This window comes from Nanorana parkeri, unplaced genomic scaffold, assembly GCF_000935625.1.
Source record: "Nanorana parkeri isolate BGI_ZX_2015 unplaced genomic scaffold, ASM93562v1 scaffold1767, whole genome shotgun sequence".
NCBI classification, from domain to species: domain Eukaryota; kingdom Metazoa; phylum Chordata; class Amphibia; order Anura; family Dicroglossidae; genus Nanorana; species Nanorana parkeri.
Window position 1 is genome coordinate 136,962 of NW_017308035.1, and position 21,531 is coordinate 158,492.

At 41.0% G+C, this 21,531-nt stretch overlaps 1 protein-coding gene across 1 annotated transcript in view; it reads right to left on the bottom strand.

The window, feature by feature from the left end:
- The window catches only part of LOC108799598 (sperm flagellar protein 1-like), a 67,643-nt gene that overhangs the window by 2,630 nt on the left and 43,482 nt on the right, over positions 1-21,531 (bottom strand). The window contains exon 6 of the mRNA XM_018571487.1: positions 14,739-14,841. Coding sequence (XP_018426989.1) covers positions 14,739-14,841 — 103 coding nt within the window. The remainder of the gene's footprint in view (positions 1-14,738; positions 14,842-21,531) is intronic.

Here is a 21,531-nt window from a genome sequence, read left to right on the forward strand (position 1 = left end):
ATCCGAAGCCACACGAAGCAAGCCGATGTACGGCTGATTTCAGCCGATGTACGGCTGAAATCAGCCGTACCAGCCTGAAGTGAATAGCTGAACAGTGTTCGGCTCACTTCACTTCTGATCGGTCATTCACTCGGCTGCCCTCGGCAGCTTTGTGAATAGACCCCTATGTCCTCATGTTATGAATGAACAGGAACACTCATAAGAGGATTCCTGTTCATTTATAACTGGGGCTGCAGAAAAAGAGATTGAGGAGATTGTTCTCAGTCTCTTTTTCTATTTTTAAAAGGGAAATATCAGGGATCTGTTTAGATCCCGAATATTTCCCCGAAGCCCCTAAAAGTAAAGTAAAAAATAAAAATATTTAATAAAAAAAATGGATAAATAAAAATAAATATAAAACAATTAAAAAGTTTATAAAAAAAAAAATATATATATTTAAACATTTTAAAAAAAGTTAAAATAAAAACATTTTCGGTTTCGGCCTGATTTTTTTTTTTAAATTTCGGTTTCATTACGGTTTTGACATTTCATTTAGGTGCACCTCTAATTATAAGCTATGTGTGTACGTGATATTAACCTGTGCCCTGACTATCTTGTGAATAGTTTCATCCCTAGAACCACTGTATACCACTTACAGCTAAACTCCAGCAAAGCAGCTAAATACACAGATGAAATACATATAAAAAGGTGCCCATACACCTTACGATTATCGGACAATTTTCTTATGCGATCGACTTTTCGTCCGATAATCGTATGTGTGCATTGCAGTGTCCGACCGACATTACTGTACAAGAGTACGACTTTTGACGGTCAAACATGTTTGAAAACTTTGCTAGATCGTACGATTTTCGTAAGGTTGCTGGCGTTTTCGTCCGTCAAAAGTCGTACGATCTACACTGCGCTTGCGCTAACAAAAATACGGCAAATCAATTACCGCATTTCGTCCAGGTGCTTTTCGTTAATTACGGCTAAATTAATCTTGCGATCATCGGGGCAGGATGGGGCTGCCGTACCAAAATCGTACGACTATTCGATCATCGGACGAAACGTTTCGTCCGATAATCGTAAGGTGTATGGGCACCTTAAGGCAGCTGTTTTACCTACTGAAGGATTTGTGTTTGCTGCAGTTAAGTAACACTTACAGGTCTCCTCCCCCCTACCTTTGACTGAACAGTGAAAAGAGAAGCAGCAGACTGATGAGCTTGTCACCCTGTTCTCTACTTTGATCAGCATGTTCTTTGCACTACAGCACAGACTGGCTCCTCATGCTGCTTCTCCCTCTCTCAGTCTTAGCTCAATGGGACTGCAAGAGGCTGATCACAAGTTAAATTCCGATACTTGTACTGCTTGCATTTAAGGATGTATTATCAAATACAGAGCTGCATTAACTTGTTTCTATTGTATCTGCCCAGAATTACATTTTAAAGGTAAATGAGTGTATTTTGGTGAACACATTTTAAGTTATTATTGTAGTATTTAACTTTAACCTTGACGTGGCATTCAGATTGTCACGTTTGCTCTTATATATTAATGTTATTGTAATAGATGTAGAGTTGCATAGAATAGCCCCGAGGTGAGTGCAGATTAGCCACTACAATCATTTTCTTCCTGTTCAGCAGCTGTTGCGATAAAATATCAGGAACTTATGGAGTGTATTGTTTTCAAGCAATTGGCCGACTTAGAGATTTGCATTGTGAGGAGTGGTAATTTTGCGATAATGGCTGTGGTAATAACAGCGGTAGTAATTCACCACTGCGTGAAACTGCCAAGCAGGAAGCAGAGCTTGTGTATAGCTTGCCATACACTGGTACATTTTCATACAAATATTTCTACGAAAAATCTCATCAAAACATTCAATAATGCCATCAGAGATTTGACAAATGTCGTTCCAAATTTGGTTGATTTTAACATTTCATTTTGGAAATGAATACAGTTTCCGGAATGAAAGCCACATTCACTGTTCGAATTGTGTTCATTCAAGAAAAACTTTCCATCCTGTTTCCGATTTTTTTTTCATCACTAGGGTTGCAATTAACTGTTAGAAAACAATTTGACTGTTTTTTTTTTTAACCGTGTATACCCATCTTATGCAATCAATAAATATGGCTCCGCTGTGTAAAAATACAATTGAAAACTATACATACAAACTAGAGCTGCATAACTTTATCCGATCTCTCAATAAGTTTGTTTGCTATTTTGAGTAGCCAGTATAAGGGAAAATAAAAAAGTTTGGTATAAAAATTCTTATGGTCTGTATAACTGGGGATGAGGCCTGAGGATGATGCACAATTTTGGAACATATAAAGTGACTTTGCCATGTCCAACTGCCAGCAATGGAAGAGATAAACACAGGACTCCCCTGACCACTTTGCTGTGTTGTCTAGATTCTGGGTGGCAGCTGAGTCTTCAAATGACCACCCAATAAGTGCCCACTACCATGGGAACTGTTCCCTGTTCTCTTCCAATCTTAGGCAGACAGCAGTCCTTAAACACAGGCTGTCCACGTTTTCTCTTTTTTGTGGTAAAACCTCCTCTTCCACCAAGGCAGTATTTAGAATTTGGAACTTTTACCTTGATGTGGATTATTGTATGTTTAAAAAAAAAACAGCGGTGGACTGCTCGTTATACAAATGTTAAATGTGAGAATGAAGAGAGGACAGACAAGAAACATCTGTTTTATCTAAGAAGAATCCTCTTTATGTTTTGTTTCAATGCCACAAGGCGCCTGTTACACACTGCAGGCCTCCCAAATGATTGCACAATATCTTATCTGAACATACCCTGCTCTGTTTATATTTCATTCCCCACAAATCCATAAGAGCAACCTCAACAAAGCATTACATTTATCCATGGAATAGCTTACGTCTGGTGGAAGTTGAAGGACATATACGAAGCATTAAAAGAGATGCATTTTTTTTAGTTAATTTTTATTGAATATGTACGAAAGAGATTTATGCAGATACTTGACAGGTAATGGGGAGGATGCTAAAAGGTTAAATGTTTGGAAAATATGGACCATATGCATTCCTTACCAGTACAAACATTCTCTGGATGTCTACTGTAGGTGTATAAAATTATTTCTGATGATTGTGAAGCAAATCTGCTATAGCAGGGGAAGATCAACAATTGCTGACTAAGAAAGACTAAGATTGCTGACTAAGAAAGAAAAGATAACATCTAAAAAAGCTGCTGATAACACAATTACTTTTTACTAGGGATGCACCAATACAGTTTTTTCCATAGCAAATACCAATACCGGAAGTCCCATTAAGGAAGCAAGGCGGCGTGCAATGACTCGCCACCTGGCTTCCTGCTTGGCCGGGAAGCTGGGCGGCATGTAAAAACTCGCCACCCGGCTTCCCGATTAGCAGGGAAGCCATCTCCATGCTTCCTTATCACCAGGTGACGAGGAAGCGTGGAGCCGGCTTTCTGGCCAATCAGGAAACCGGGTGCCATGTTACTGACTCGTTGCCCGACTTCCTGATACCGGAACCTCAGGTATCCGGCTAGGCATCGGGCCATTTGTGAGAGTATGAGTACTTGCCCAAATACTTGGCATCGGCATCAATACTAGCATCGGTATCGGTGCACCCCTACTTTTTACATTTGCTATGAAACAGTGTATGTCAGGGCAAAAAAAAAAAAGCATTCAGTATCTGTGCAATACATGCACATGCATGATTAAAAAAAAACTGTTTATATGTTCTCCCTGTGCTTGCTTGGCTTTCCTCCCACACTCCAAAGACATGCTTGCAAGTAAATTGGCTCTATATGCATAGATTGTAAGCTCCTTGGGGGCAGGTACTGATGTGAATGAATGCTGTAAATACCTGTAAGAAGAATCTGGCAGAAATCCAATCGGCTCCTTACTTGATAACAATTCCAAGATGTGTTGTCAACTCTATCTACTGGACTACAAAACTCTGACTATCCACCACTCCTATCGGTCCCACTTCACATGCATACATTAATTTATTTTCCAGCAAAACCTTGCTGCCTTGACTCCAAAGCCTGCCCACACACTCTGGGGAATCAATATCATGTCTGCACCAAAGTTCTGCCGCTAATGTAGCCTAAGAAATGTCTGCATGGAATTCCAAAACACACTGTACCATTTTTCGGACCTCTACCAACTCCTGTGCCAAATTCAAGTTATTGCTCCATATTTCATTCTGGCACTATGCTTGTGACATATTCAGTAAATAAACTCAGACAGTTCTGTGCCAAGAAAAGTGATGGAAACTAAGACCAAAGTACTTTGTGTTGTGTTGCACACAAGTGATGGACTACAATGTCATGTTTATTTAGCTAATGTGTATTGAAATTGTAGTCTATCACAGGAGTGAGCTCGGAGTGGTGGCTACTTTACAACACACACAGGGACCATGGGGAGCAAAAGTAGCCATCCTCCAGAAGGAAGGACAGTGTCAGCCTGAATTCAGAGATGATATCAGGATCTACAGTGATCCTCCACTACAGCTAGGTGATATACAAATAAGATACTTACATTTGTTAACAGTTAGGCCTCATTCACACTGCCGCGCGTAGTGTACCATATGCAAATAAATGGCTCCATACACACAGCCGCATATTTGCGTAGCGTATATATGCGCAAAAACAGAATGGAACAGAGATGCGTCCGGGCAGCGTATTTCTTTTTTTTTTTGCTGGAGTGGGGCTGTCAGTATGTTAGCTGCAGTGCAGTGTGTTTTTGACGCGTTTTGCGTTTCCGGACAAAATGTGACATGCAGTATTTTTTCTGTCGTAACCTGAACGGACTGCGAACGTGAGAACTGTAGCCCATAAAACACATAGGGATACATTGGGATGCATTTTTAGTGCAGGAGCGTACGGTCAGGTCAGCACAGAAAACGGATGTCGTGTGAACAGGCCCTAAAGGTTATGGCTAGCTTTAGTGCCGTCAGGCTGCAACACAAAGTGCTGTTACTGGCAATATCTCCAGGCAAGAAACTCTGCAACATATTTAAAAAAATGCTCAAGAAGATTGTATACAGTGAGACATGATTAGGCATGTGCTCGATGTTCGAGATGAACGTGAGTTCGACTCAAACATCGGCTGTTCACGTGTTTGGCAAACACACGAACTGTCAGGGTGTTCAGCGGGCTGTTCGCCCAGTGAACACCCCGCAATGCACTGTTTGCATTGGGAGAGCCCTGATTGGGTAAACCAATGCACCTGACCACATTTTCTGCAGAAGATGTGTATCTAAACCTCTGTTTTTAACCTTAGTGGTTAGACAGGTTTTTTTGCATGCTGGCTGGTGAGTGTGCCTGGAAACATTTCTGTTTTACTGTTTGAAGCCCTTCCGTGTGCACCTTGCTGTAAAGCTGGTAACGAATTGATGAGTGCGCTTGCCATTTGTTTTGCTTGACTGATTTGGTGCAGTGACGCATGGGGGGTCTCAGCTGCCGTTGTGATGTGCGGGTCCCTTGCTCGTACCTGTGCCTTTAAGGGAGGTTGGGCTTCCTCCTGACAAACCTGCACCCAATTTAATCTTTTGCCCCATGTGCTCCAAGATGGAGACTCCCATAGTTTAGAGTTAGGACCGCACTATATGGAGGTGCTTTGACGTGGCTGTGCGGCTTTCATATTTTCTGCAGAAGATGTGTATCTAAACCTCTGTTTTTAACCTTAGTGGTTAGACAGGTTTTTTTCCATGCTGACTGGTGAGTGTGCCTGGAAACATTTTGCTGTTTGACCACAGGTCAGGTGCAAGACTTTGCCCAATCAGGGCACAGAGCTCTGTATGAGCCATGATTGGGCAAAGTAATGATGACTTTGCCCAATCATGGCTCACAGCTAAGTCCCAGCCCCACACTATATAGGGCTGCTTGCATGGCAGCTTTATGTAGTGTGTTGGAGTTAAAAATAGAATGTTTCTGTCAGTGCAGTGTAGTGAAAGCTAACTGGTGTCAGTGTAGTGAAGTGTCAGTGCTTTATACAGTACTCTGTGCGGTATATTCCCTGTATTTTTGTGTGTGTTTCAGTGGCGTCACTGGTGTTTCTCCTGCGTCACCTGTGTTCCCATTTTTATTTTACATTTTCTTTTATTATTTTTACTTTTTTTTTTTTCAGCAGCAGGTTCTTTTGGTGTTTAATTGCTATTCCATTTCCCATCCCACATTCTCTAATAAAAAATTTTAATAAGCCCCACATCATGTCTGAAAAGCCAACAAGAAGACAGGTGTGTGACAGGTATATATACATTTGAATTGTTAGAGCAGGGTCCAATTTTAAAGCACCAGTTGTAACTTTCATCCAACGTCTGCAAAAGAGACACCAGAATTTATCCAAAAAAATCTCTAACCTTGTCCTAAAATGTGGCCTCTTCATACAGGCTGCCTCCCCAAGAGGGGCTCTATGGTGGGCTCATATCCCATGGTCACGGGTCCCCCAGAGGAGCGGGGGACCCGAAAACCACGGTGGGGGGAGGGGGGACGCCGCCGCTCGGTTTTAATACAAGTGATCTGAATAGATCTTAAGCAGGGCTAAATGTACAAAAAACTAGGGATTCGCTCCATAAGACGCACACACATTTTCCTCCGTCTTTTGGGGGCGAAAAAAGTGCGTCTTATGGAGCCAAAAATACGGTGTGTAATATATATATAAAAAATCTACAGACACACACACAAGAATATATTTATATATGAGGAAACAAAAAATATGGGAATACATATATATTTTTAAAAAATTCATATTAGTGGTCCGCAGGATTTAAAATTATGAATTTAGTGGTCCATGAGGTCCGAAAGGTTGGTGACCGCTGGTCTAAGGGGACACCGAAAGGGCACAATATTGAAAGGAATTTTTCATTTTTATTGTTTCACTTTAAGTGATGTTAAAATCACTGCTCCTTTAAAAATAGTATTTTTTAAAAGTGTTTTTTTCATTGATTCCTGTTCCCCAGGGCAGTACCCATATCCCCGTACCTTTTTTATGGCCAATAAAAAAAGGGTTCTAAAGTTCGAATTAGAACCGAACAGGGGGGTATTCGGCTCATCACTAGAAAATGATTTTCAAATGCCAATACTGAAAAATAATGTTGGGTTTGTATATATTTTAATCTTGTTAAAGTGCAAATTTAGTTTATGATTTCATGTAGGATGTCAGTTTTGAAATGCTGAATGTTATTCATGCTGTATTACACCTATACCTCTGAAGGCTAGGATCAATAAAAGAGAGTGAAGTACAGCTGTTTCCACGGTTTCTGCTTACTCTAATAGAATGTACAGTTTCACATTACAAAAAGTGCATGCTAAATCCAAACTAATGACATTCAGCATATTCTTTAAAAGATTCTCGGGGAAGTGAAGATACAGCCAAAATGCTTGGATGCTCACATGCAGTGCAGTGCCAATCAAATTTATCATTCATGTAGTCATATTTCACTTAGGAAGCATTCATCTTTTGTACAGAACTGCTGGAATTATTTTGACTCAAACACTGAAACTGCATTTAATATGCTTATCTAAGTCACTAAAGAATGACTCGGAGAGCAGGAACTTGTGTAAGGATCTTGTACGCATGCTAAAAATGTATGTTAACCTTTTTCCTGAGGAGGATGTGAATCATTAGTTTGTGACAGATTTCTGCTTGTTCTTCCTATATATCAGCTTTGTTGTGGTTTAAACTCAAACTACATGTGAGTGTAAAAGTCTTTTCCTCTCAAGCAGTTTTTTAGGGTTGGCCACAGGAAAAGGTCAATTTGTTTTCTTGTTATTCATTTGTAGCTCTGCTATAACCGACTGACCTTTTACATCACTGTCGCTGTCAGCTCATGACCCACTAGTATTAGAGCTTTAACATCACTGTCTCAGTCAGCCCATGACCCACTAGTATTAGAGCTTCAACATCACTGCCACAGTCAGCCCATGACCCACCGGTATTAGAGCTTTAACATCACTGTCGCAGTCAGCCCATGACCCCATCGCTATTAAAGCTTTAACATCACTGTCGCAGTCAGCCCATGACCCACCGCTATTAGAGCTTTAACATCACTGTCGCAGTCAGCCCATGACCCACCGCTATTAGAGCTTTAACATCACTGTCGCAGTCAGCCCATGACCCACCGCTATTAGAGCTTTAACATCACTGTCGCAGTCAGCCCATGACCCACCGCTATTAGAGCTTTAACATCACTGTCGCAGTCAGCCCATGACCCACTGGTATTAGACCTTCAACATCACTGCTATAGTCAGCCCATGACCCACCGGTATTAGAGCTTTAACATCAATGTTGCAGTCCGCCCATGACCCACTGATATTAGAGCTTTACCATCACTGTCGCAGTCAGCCCATGACCCACCGGTATTAGACCTTCAACATCACTGCTATAGTCAGCCCATGACCCACCAGTATTAGAGCTTTAAAAGGAGAACTATGAGGCGAGTGCTTTTCACTCACCTCATAGCTCTAGCCGACCTGTGACAATTAGACTGTCACAGGTCGGCTCAGTAGATCGGGAGGTGATTGAACACCTACCGGCGTTCGCTCACCTCTCGATCCTGTCACGGCTCTCTACCGTGACAGGGGAGGGGCTGGATTCCCCCCTCCCCGCTCCGCCAGCGCTGACTAGCGGAATGGACGGGGGAGGGTACAGCTGGCTCTGCCTCTAGATAGGCAGAGCCAGCTGTCAGTCACGCACCTGGGCGGATCCTGGCATAATTGTCGGGATCCGCTTCAGCTGCGGCGTCTCAGTATACCGCGAGCTGTACACGCGGTATACTGCGGCGTCTCAGTATACTGCGAGCTACAGCTCGCGGTAAAGTGAGCCTAGGGTGACGGGAGGACGCTAGTTTGTGCCCTCCTGTTACCCTAAGGAGAACTATGGGGAAAAGCCTTAACCCCATAGTTCTCCTTTAACATCACTGCTGCAGTCAGCCCATGACCCATTAGGGGGACATTAGTGTTGCTCAGTGGCATGAGCATAGCCATTTGTATATTACATGTTACACTGTATGTCTTGTGCTATGGTAGCATTTTAATACGAAAAGGTCTTCTTTAAATGTGGAAGAATGTGTTACATTAACCTAAAAAAGGAACCTAGCATTTAAAAGGTATACGTACCTCTTGAAATAGACAGACTGAGCCCCTAGCTGTTTCTCTGGTGCTTAAATGTATGTGTGTGAATGTGGAAGAAAAAAAAAACAAACATTCAGTACATCTTTGCAAATACATGAACATTTCCCTTTTTTTTATCCCTTTAAAACTCTGCAATACAGAAAAATACTTACTTGGGCTGACAGCACATTGCCTCAGCTGCACTGAAATCCCAAGTAGCACAGCCAGCCCTCCGCCTATCCTGAATCTGCCTATCTTCACCCCTCACTGTCCAACTCCACATTTTTCACAATGAAACAGTGCTGCTGCATTGACTCTAAAGAGCCCACCCTACACGTGGTATGCTTTAATACCTTTAAAAATGCATAGTTTATAATATCTGATGTAGCAGCTTGTTTGAATAATGTGTAAATTACAAGCCATTATTTTCCAATAGCACAAAGCAGTCATATGCACCTAAAATAATAGCAAAATGTATTTAATGGGCGGCATTACTGTTTATGACAAAGCAGCATACTGATATGCTACTGATAATTTAAAAATGTATAATGTTATCAACTTCTGCCCCTAGGCTCTAACAGACAGTAAATCAGAATCTATACAAACATTTTCAAAAATGTATTGATTGGCCTTGCAGCACTGATGTATTTCTATGAGCTCAGTGCTCACAGTAGGGATACCAGATATAGTCCAGATGTTACATTTGTTTACCTGACAAACTGAATTTTAGACAAAAAAAAAAGAAGGGTATAGGTTGCTGGACTGCTTTACACAGTGCTGCCTGTGTAACCACCTTTGATGACAAAAGGTACAAGTGGCAAGTGCTGAGAGACCACTTTGCTTTGTTAGTAAGTATAATATCATTCAACAATTTGGGTTGTTGTCAGGCTATGCTTGCTATTCTGTTTCTGGAAAGCTCAGAAACAAGTTAAGTATTGTGCAAAATCATGAATGATATTTATTAGAAATTATCATGATAATATACATACATGAGATAACTATCATTTACAAAATAAATACTAGGTAATGACAATGTTCTTCCTAATAATATACATTGGGGGGGATTTATCAAAACTGGAGCAGAGAGAATCTGAAGCATGTGATTTGCACTGCAGCACTGAAGCCAATCAGCTTTTCTGTCTCTTTTTTAAATCTTACGTGAGCAAACTGAAGAGAGATGCTGATTGGTTGCCATGGGCGACTGCTCTAGATTCTGTTTGCTCCAGTTTTGATAAATTCCACCCATTGCATTTTTGCCCAGCAACTTGGTCAGAACATTGTTTAGGGCAGTGCTCCCCAACCTTTTTATCGCCGCGGACCGGTCAACGTTTAATAATTTTACCGTGGCCCGCTGAGGGGGGGGGACGTTGATTGTTTATATTTTATAATATATATATCATTATTATAATTAATTATAATATATTATTACATTAAATACGTATCTGTATTTATTTCATTAATATTAATGGAGGTTGGAGTTACGCCGCACCCACACGTGTGACACATTAGTGCCCGCGTTCTGGTCCAGTACAATCTGCACAAAATAGTGCATGCAGCATTTTTGCAGATCGCACTGGACCGGAAAACGCAGGCACTAATGTGTTACGCATTCCGGTGCCGCGATCGCACTGCAGGCGGGGGGGCGAGGCTTCAGTACCATTGAGTTCAATGGACCACCACGCCCCCACCTGCCCCAAAACAAAGTGAGCCACCGGGTTGCATTCCAGAGGCTGAACGCACTGGCACGCACTCCTTATGGTGGGACTGGGCCCTTAGGGCTTGTTCACACAAATTACGGTGCTTTCCAGAGCGGTAGCTGCTGGAACGCACAGCAATCACTCACAAATCTTCCCGCTGAGTTCAGGGGTGGGAGGGGGCGTTGCGGTGCATTGAAGTCAAAGGCACTGCAGCCACCTCCCGTAGTGCGATCGGATGCGTGGCAAAATATTGCCTGCGTTCTGTTCCACTGCAATGCTGCTTGCGCTATTTTTTGTGTTTGCAGTGGAATGGAACGCAGGCAATGTTTTGCCACACTTCCCGATCGCACTGCGGCGGGAAGGCGAAGCAGTGCCATTGAATTCAATGCACTGCCACGCCCCAGAACGCAGGGGGAAGTTTTGTGAGCGATTGTGGTGCGTTCCAGCAGCTGCCACTCTGGAACGCATCACAATTGGTGTGAACAAGCCCTTAGACACTGAATTCCTTTTTTTTTCCTACCCTGTATTTTTTATATATTGTACAAAGTGCAGGTCCGGGGGTTGGGGACCACTGTCCTATGTGATCAAAGTAGATAGATATTAATTAAGTGTCTCGTTTAGGAACCTATAAGTGATGTATCTCTGTAATAAAAAGATATATGTAATCTCCATGATTTGTTTGTGAAAAAATTCCAATAAAAAAGTTTTATAAAAACAACAAAAAAGTCTCTGTGGTGTACTTTTTTGTTGTTTTTATAAAACTTTTTTATTGGAATTTTTTCACAAACAAATCATGGAGATTACATATATCTTTTTATTACAGAGATACATCACTTATAGGTTCCTAAACGAGACACTTAATTAATAAAAAAAACTACTATTCGCCCCCTTACACCCAACACCCCCTCCCCCTGCGCCGGCGCTCGGACTTACCCAGGCAGGGAGTTTTCGATGTGTGCACTGCAGGGGGTGGGGCGGGACGTGTGACACACACACGCCTCCTGTGACTCACCTCCCCTCCCGCCTCCTGTTACTATGGACGCGGCCGGGAGGGGAGGTGAGTCACAGGACCCGCCCCCTCACTGTGAAGCCCGTCGGCAGTGCGGGGCCCCGGTGTTCGAACACCGGGACCCTGCACTGCCCCATATTGCAGGACCGGACCGCACTGAAACTGTGCGGCCCGGTACCATTTGATCCGCGGACCGGTAACGGTCCGCGGACCGGGGGTTGGGGACCACTGGTTTAGGGTATATTTTTGTTTGTCATCAAATATATTTCTAGTACATCTAGTCTAGTACATTTAATTAAAACAAATACATAAAGTATAAAAAATTAAGATTGTCACAGGACCCTATTCGAGCATTAAAATACTGGAAATGTATCTAACAACATTCAAAATAACTTTTTTTCTCCAAGGCCTAATAAATTGAATCCCATAAAAATTCAGCTGTGAAAAATGTTGAAGTCTGTTGCAAATGTTACTTATTCAAGGTAACCTTTCCACCATACATTTTCCAAGGTTATCATCTCTTTCTCTGGGGCCTAGTAAGAATACAGTCATTCCAAATGTCAAGTTTATATCTCTCCTCAACACATTAATTGTGCAATTTTATTCCTTATCCTCCGAACTTTTCTATAGTAATATAACATACAGTATGATTTCGATTTGGAGAAGGAGCACCACATTTCAACTAGAGTTGCTCTCACCCTTCCAATCTCAGTATCTCACAGTATAAATTAAAGCTCTGTTCAATGTAAAATCAACTTCTCTAAGATCTGTTTCAATAGATCGTTTTACACACCTTCTAATAGCCGTTCTCTATTAATTCTCCCACCTCAGGCAAAGTTTTTTCATTACTTATAAATATATAATTTTTCATGATTAAAAGGTAATTATTAACTACACACACATTAAAAACACAACCCTAATAAGGATTGTTTTATCCCAAGTCCCTTTTTAACTGGATGGCTTTCCAAGATGAGTCATGTTTTATCCGTGGTATTTTGACACTCTAGTTTCAGCAAACCTAAATAGCCCCCTATTTGCCTATAAGAAAAATTAGTCAGAAACACAGAGATTTTCTCTAAGTTTCACAAAGGGAATTAAATCTCCTTTGATTAGTAACCTACGGTATCACACATTTAATAAATTAATCCTGGTATAAACTTTGCATTCCCTCTAATAGGCAGATAGTATAAGTTGTCATACTTACAATCTGGAGATTTCCAAAACAGCTTCCAAGCCTTTATAGTGTCTCTCAAAAAAATGTCAATTCCCAATTCCTGCGGCATTCATTGTTTATTGTATGTAATAAATCTGCCAAAGAAACACCCTTAGCTAATTGGTGCTCCAACTCCAAATCAATAAAACTATTATCAAGAGCCAGGCTATAGCAGGTTTTATTAACGTGGGGTTGCTTGATGTAGGCAACACCACCCCATGATTCATATACTGCTAGAATATAATGCATATGGCAATTGACAACATCCATCTAATCTATTTCTTAAAAGCAGAGGTCCTCAAACTTTCTAAACTAAGTGTCAGTTCACTGTCCTATAGACCTTAGAGTGGCTGGCCAGTGGGAGTAGAAAATGCCCCAGCAAAATTTGGCAGTGAAAGTAAAACAATGTTCCAGGATCAGTGGTCAGTAGGAGTAAAAAAAAAATGCATCAAGGTTGGTGAGCAGTGGGAGTTTAATAAAATGGCTTGGCATTTGTAGTTAGTAGGAGAAGACATAATTCCCCTTTATTGGCGTTAGTGGTAGAATAATGCCCTATTGATGGTGTCAGTGGGAGGAATAGCAAAGGCTTCATCCAGTCCATGGGTCATAGTTTGTGGACCACTGCTCTATAGTCTATGCTTAGTAGACTTTAAAATGGGGCTGTCATTCTTATCCGTTTCTTACTACTTGGCGAGCCAGTAACCTGGAAAATGCATATAAATTTTAAGTGACAAGGTACTACATACACAGATGTTGTCCCAAGCCATTAAGCAGAAAAGGAAGGATTAGGATGGCAAAATTGAAGAGTGAATGTTTAAAACACATCTGCAATGATCACTCCCATGTTTCTAACATGCCTTATTCCCCTTCATATCTCTATAGACCACTCTTGCTCTCTTATGCTCCACTATCCCTGCACCTCAATATCTTCTCCCACTCTCCTCTGCTCTTATCCTGCTAGTAAATGCACTCAGTTTGGAGTTTTGTTGTGTGCTCTGTTTAGAATGTCACAGTAAATGCAAATCTGGATTTATTGATGACAAAGCTGAAATAAGCTTCTAAGTGGTTAGAGAAGTTCATTTCTGGTTACTTTGCAGGTATATACCAAACTGAAACCTTTAAAATCAGAAATATTTCTATTTTGCTCCCAGTCATAAATTGTTTTGTCTTCCATGTCATCTGTTTGTCCCTTTGTCTGGCACTGCTTTCCAAATGCCATCAGATATTCTCCAACCTTCCAAGTCTCTCAGTACACACCTAAAACCTATCTTTTCAGAAGAGCGTAAAATGTTCAACAAATGTCATCTATGCATTCCCCTTTTAGACTGTAAACTTTTGTGTAGAGCTCTCATTTCTACTGTGTCATATATTTTTTTTATTTTTTAACGTTACTGTTTCAGCCCTTGTGTCCTTATGTTGAGCAGTGCTGCAGAATATGTTGGCCCTACATAAATCAGTAATAGAATAGTAGCTAACTGACACAACAGGGCAATGATGGGACCTCAGAAGTGCTCAACATACTGGGGGGGAATTTATCAAAACTGGAACAGACCAAATCTGGAACAGCTGTGCATGGCAAGCAATCATCTTCTCTCTTCCGTTTGTTCAGTTAAGATTTGAAAATAAAAGAGAGAAGATGATTGGTTGCCATGCACAGTTGCTCCAGATTTTGGCTGCTCCAGTTTTGATAAATTCTCACTGTCTCAGAGCATGCCTAGTATGATCACCTCTCACTCACTTGTATAGTTTCTTGCATGGCGAGCACTTCTAGATCCTTTTCTTCCAACAGCAGGCGTACACCAGACTCCAGATGTGCATATGGGTGCGAACGGCCATCCGGTCTGTAAGACAATGTGACAAAACAGACTTGTCAATGGAACTTCCTATTAAACTACTAGCATAGATAGGTAGAACAACAGAAAAACAACAAAAACAGATGGTTTACATAAATCAATCCAACCCTGCATTAACCCCTCACCCTGGTCTTAGGATCATAAATCTCCCTGGCTGTGTACTTGGGTTTGACCTCAGAGTGTGAGATGCTTTGCTGACTAAACAACATTATACATACAGAGCAATCAAGGTCGTAGGAGAATGGAGGCTGAAGTTTTCCCTTACTGCAGATTACAAGACTATTTGTGGTTTGGAGCAGTGATTTAGTTACAGGGTTGTTTTTGTGTTACGTTGAAGGATTTGTTAAACAATGCATATATGTATTTCCCAAATGTTCTAACATGAAACTGCTTGCCATGTGAACTGGATAAGTGAATTCAAATCATGTTACTGTGAAAGAACATGAGGAGGATGAAAGATCTTGGCATGAAGTTATTTTTGCCAGAGATTGTTAAACAAGAACTCCGGGCAAATTAAATCGTAACCTTTGCAGTGGGGCTACTCCTCCACCACAAGGGTTAAGTCCTCATTTTGTCTATGGAGCTAAAATAGCAGAGATATACTCACCGAACCATGAGCCCGGCTGGCTCCTAGACCGATCCCTTCAGCCTGTCTCCGCATCAGCAATGGGATGTCTGTCGACTTCCTCACATCCAATACACTGAAGGAACCAGTCTAGGATCCAGCCGGTACTGCGGTTCGGTTGAGTATAATTCTTATTTTAGATAAACCTAGAGAAAATAAGCACTTAACCCTTGCAGTGTGGGGGTCAAATAAAAGTGCTGTAAAGTAAGAATGCATTCAGAAATAAAAGTATTAAGAGTTTATTTTTATCAATTAACAAAATGGAAAGTAAATGAACAGAAGAGAAATCCAAATCAATATTTGGTGTGACCACCCCTTGCCTCAAGCATTAATTCTTCAAAAAAATAGCAGCAGGTGCCCTGTACTGATGAGTCAAAATTTGAAATATTTGGCTGTAACAGGAGGCAGTTTGTTCGCCAAAGACGAAGCATGGAGGTGGTTCCTTGCAAGTCTGGAGCTGCATTTCTGCCAATGGAAATGGAGATTTGGTCAGGATCAATGGTGTCCTCAATGCTGAGAAATACTAGCAGATACTTATCCATCATGCCATACCATCAGAGAGGCATGTGATTGGCCCCAAATGTGTTCTGCAGCAGGACAACAGCCCCAAACATACAGCCAATGTCAATAAGAACTATCTCCAGCGTAAAGAAGACAAAGGAGTCCTGAAAGTGATGGCTTGGCCCCCACAGAGCCCTGATCATCATTGAGTCTGTCTGGAAAGAGACAGAAGGATTTGAGGCAGCCTACATCCACAGAAGATTTGTGGTTAGTGTGACGGACCCCCGTACTCAGGATGAGTATGTCCGCCGCTGTCTTCTTCCTTGCTGAGGAGATATTGGAACCCGCTGATCTGTAGCTCCCAGTTTTCCCAGTCACTGGTCGGGACTCAGTGTAGGGTAAACAAACTCTGCTTTATTGAGCAACTGCACAAACCTTAATACAGCAAGTGATGAAATCAGAATATAATCCCATCACATCCACCCTCCCCTCCCAGACAATCTGTCTGCTCAACACCACAGGTGTCCATCTGCTAACGAACTCCAGACAGCCATAGCAGGAGCCTGGCCAGAATGTCATTGTTCTGAGCTCCCTCAGAGAACAATGGGAGATAATGAGGGATGGTGCTGATGGTCTTTCCATAACCAGGTTACTCAGTATAACGCAGTCAAAACATAACTCAACCCCAATACACATTTAACTTATAAACTCATCACCGTGTCGTCACAGTTAGTTCTCCAAGATGTTTGGAACAACCTACCTGCCGGAGTTCCTTCCTGTGCAAGTATACCTAGAAGAATTGATGCTGTTTTGAAGGCAAAGGGTGGTCACACCAAATATTGATTTGGAGTTATCTGCTGTTCATTTACTTTCCATTTTGTTAATTGATTAAAATTAACTATTATTTCTGAAAGCATTCTTACTTTACAGCATTTTTTCACTCCTGCCTAAAACATTTGCACAGTACTGTATGAGGGGAATATATCAAAACTGGAGCAGAAAAAAATCTGGAGCAGCTGCGCATGGCAACCAATCAGCATCCACCTTTCATTTTCAAAGTTTAACTGAACAAACTGAAGAGAGAAAGCTGATTGGTTGCCCTGGGCAAGTGCTCCAGATTGTTTGCTCCAGTTTTGATAAATTCCCTGTGTGGGAAGTGCATTCAGAAAGTATTTAGACCCCCTTCACTTTTTTCAATCTTGTTATGTGGCAGCCTGATACTACAATTGTTTAAATTCTTTTTTTTTCTCATTATTCTACACTAAGTACCCATAATGACAAAGTGAAAACAGAATTTTAGAATTGTCTGTGAATGTACTAAAAAGAAAAAAAACTGAAATATCACATGTACATGTTAGAACCCTTTGCAACAACATTTGTCCCCGAGGTCTGCAGGCAGTTCCTTTGACCTCATGGATTTTGCTTAGATACAGTATGCATTGTCAGCTGTGAGGCCTTCTATAGAAAGGCGTGTGCCTTTCCATATCATGTCCAATCAATTTAATTTACCACAGGTGGACTCCAATCAAGGTGTAGAAACATCTCGGGAACGATTAAGGTCTCATTCACACTGCTTAAAGTCGGCCGTACAGATCCGTGCGGCGTGCACAGCCGTACCGGGCCGATCCCGGGAAGGATAGGTGCTGCGTGTGATTGTACGCAGCAGCCTGTTCTTCTCTATGGGAGTACGTGGCCGTACGCTCACCCGAGCTGCACATCTGTGCGGTTGCAAGTGTCCGTACTTATACGCAGACAGGGTGGATCCGAGCACAAACGTGCAGTTCGGAAGAGTGTACGGCAGTGTATCGTCACGTACTCCCATAGAGAAGAACAGGCTGCTGCGTACAATCACACGCAGCACCTGTCCTTCTCGGGAGCGGCCTGATACGGCAGTGTGAATGAGGCCTGAATTTCAAGTGTTGTTGCAAAGGGTCTGAATACTTATGTACATGTGATATTTCAGTTTTTTCTTTTTAATAAATTCACAGACATTTCTAAAATTCTGTTTACACTTTGTCATTATGGGTACTGAGTGTAGATTGATGAGAACAAAAAAAGAATTTAAACTGTAGGCTGCAACATAACAAAATTGAAAAAAGTTAAGGGGGTCTGAATACTTTCTGAATGCACTGTATGTACACAAATATATATATATACAGTAATACCTTGGTTTACAAGTAACTTGGTTTGAGACCGTTTTGCAAGACAAGCAAACATTTCTGAAAAATGTTGCCTTGATATACAAGCAAATGTCTTGGAATAAGAGCAAAATTTTGTAGAAAAGCGCCACCGAATAAGGCTGTAGCAGTGCGAGCGATGAGTCTGTTTAACAACAATGCAATGTGTCACATTGAATAGATTCCTTGTTAAGGTTTCACGAAATGAAAAAGATTCCATTGAGCCGAGAGATAGCACTGATTCCGTTAGTGACAGTGAAAGTCGTCCTACACAATAATCCTCCTCTCTCTTGTCCCCCTCACACCAGCCACGAAGGTACCGGTAATTGGTTTATTTTTCTTTATATTTTATACAGTATTATATTACAGTACAGTATTGTAATCATTGTTATATGAATATTTTTGTGTTGTGGAACGAATCATCTGAATTTCCATTATTTCCTATGGGGAAATTCGCTTTGATATACAAGCGCTTTGGATTACAAGCATGCTTCCGGAACGAATTATGCTCTTAAACCAAGGTATTACTGTATATATATATTATACATATTATACAACTAATCCATATCCTCATGCAGCTTAATTTTATTGAATGTCTAAGGAAAACCCCTGCTAAACAAAAAAAGTGAACCTGCAAAATTACTGCTATACCCATTTAGTAACTTCAGGAATAGCAGTACATTAACAACATATCCGCATATTGTTGGCATCCTAAATAACTACCCCTGTTGGTGTCTAACCAGGGGTAGTTATTTAGGATGCCAACAATATGAGGAAGGACGATTTTATCTCGTCTTTTTAACATGTGATTTTACCTTATGTATCAATAAAGATGTATTTTTTTATATTCATGTGAAATGACCATGAGTTGTGTTTTTTGATACCAAAAAGAAGCCCCGTTATCTTTTCAATTGTTGATATCTTTAATCTTCGGTGTGTGGTATCCTTTAGTCTTACAAACAATCCCTGAGGTATTATTAGTACATTAACAACATGTTGGTGTAAAGAATTTCAATGCTCCTGCAAACTGTCAATACTAGCGCTAAAATGTTCTATTTTGTGCAGTGTGCGGGCCCGGTCAGCACCACTTTATTCAACAAAAGTCAATTTTCAACGTAATGGTCTGCATAACTGGAGGTGTGTAAGGGGTGCGTCCATGGCCTGAACACATTGTGCTGGAAGGTGTTACTCTTTCTCATCTCAGATATTTGGGAGTTATTCCATATGCCCATTTATACATGTTTAAAAGATCACAATATAAATGCTTTCTAAGATTATAAATATTGGCTTAACTTTTTTTTTTTTTTTTACTAAATAACAATTCATCTAAAAGTACTGATTCCTGGCACCATATGGTAAACCAAATGTAAAATGCAGGGGACAAAAAAAAAAAACAAACAAACAGATTTTGTAGTACTTTTTAAAAACAAAGCCACCTATGGAGACAGAAAATGAGGGCAGCTAAGGAAATATGGGCAGTTGTGGTATGCTTTGGTAATGTATGATGTGAGTAAAGTGCTGAGGTAGACTCAGGTAAGGAGGACTGGGGACATATCCAAAAGGAAGGTGCTGATTTAGAGCAGATGTCCAACCACATCATGTGCTCCTAGATGTTAAATTGCTGGTCTGCTGTTTATTGAAAAAATAAAATAAAAAGCGCTCAGTTGAACAAAAACCGTGTTTAAAAGGGAAACCAACAAAAACAAATTTACAGCTGTCCTATTTCTGAGCCATACATGCAAGAAGAGAACAATTTTCTACCTTCAATGTGGAGGAAAACTTTGAAGAACGACACGTGATTTTTCAGAGCAGAGAAAATACCTATATTTCTAAATGGTAAACAGATTTCCTAATGCCAGCCATACAAAATGTTTATAGTTGAAGCTGTAAATGGCAACAAACTACAGGTTTGTGTTCTGTGGTTTCTTCGTGGTATTTTCCACTAAATCTAACAGATAAAAACTTATTGAGTTGATAAATAACAAATATTTGCACATTTTAAATTGCGCCTTTTTGCGAAAAGATTTTAAAAAAATGAAGGAACGCAAAACTGTAAATAAGCGACTTGTGTTTAAAATCGTTTTTGCGCTGTGTTGGTGTTTGTGTTGTGATAAAATGATACAGGTGTATATTTAATTGCAACACAAGGTATCACAACGCATGGCAATGCGTCACAAAGCTTTGCCATGCACTGCCACTGTTAAATTAACCCCTTCATGACTGAGGCCCTTTTTTCAATTTTTGCACCCATGTTATATTCCACATTTTAGGCCTGAAAATGACGTAAAACCCCCCAACATTATATATTTTCTGAATGCCAAGACCCTATAGAATAAAATGGTGGTAGTTGAAAATTTTTATGTTGCGCAATATTAGCGCAACTCCTTATTAAACCCCAAAATTTAGTGACAAATTTAATTAAATGCCCCAAAACACAACAAATTACCCATTTTACCGAGCGCCTCCATCGCATAAAAACTTAATAAACGAATAAAAAATGGGGGTGTTCCGCCAATTGGTTCTGAGGAAGGAGGCGTGACCTCTGAAACGCGTAAACCATTTCACTACCAGGGAATATGAACAGCCGGTGGATATGCACCTTTCGTTCTGACCCTTTTATGACTGTTTTTATTCATCCTTTGCGAGTACCTTTATACCATTTTTTCTTTAAAAGTTTTTATGCGATGGAGGCGCTCTCTGTGACTTGCAGTGCTGAGGTTGTTCTGAACCTGGTGAGAGCCGCCCCGTTATCGCCTTGCACTCCTGAACATCATTGATTAATACTCTCTTAAACCAAAATCTGCTGGCGCGTTGTTTGATTCTGTCTGCTGTCTAAACAGACCCCTGACATTTCCCTTTTGAAATAGAAAAAGAAATTGAGGACACAGAGTCCTTTTTCTGCAGCTTCTGTTCTAAATGAATGGAAAGCATTCAGTACAGAGGCTTCCCTTTCATTCAGAAACTGTTGATAATAAAATATTTACTATCAACAGGTTCTGAATCAATGGGAGAAGCCTCTGTACTGAGTGCTTCCACCCATTGAGAAATTAATGAACAGGAAGTGATGTAAATCACTTCCTGTTCATTCATAACTGGGGACACATAGTACTATATGTATATATAGTATATCACAGATATTTACCGATCCTCGCTCGGCTACGCACACAGCTACTGTCATCCTCCCCGCTCAGCTGCTCTCTCATGCCGCTTGATCATTGTGATCAAGCGGCTCACTCCTCCGCCCCCCGATGGCCATTTCTATTTGGATCCCTGCTGCCTCAACCCATACAAGCAGAGCAGCAGAGATCCAGAGAGACACAGATCCCTGGCTGGAGCGGCTCCAGGCAGTTAAGAGAAGCTGAAGATAAGATGCCA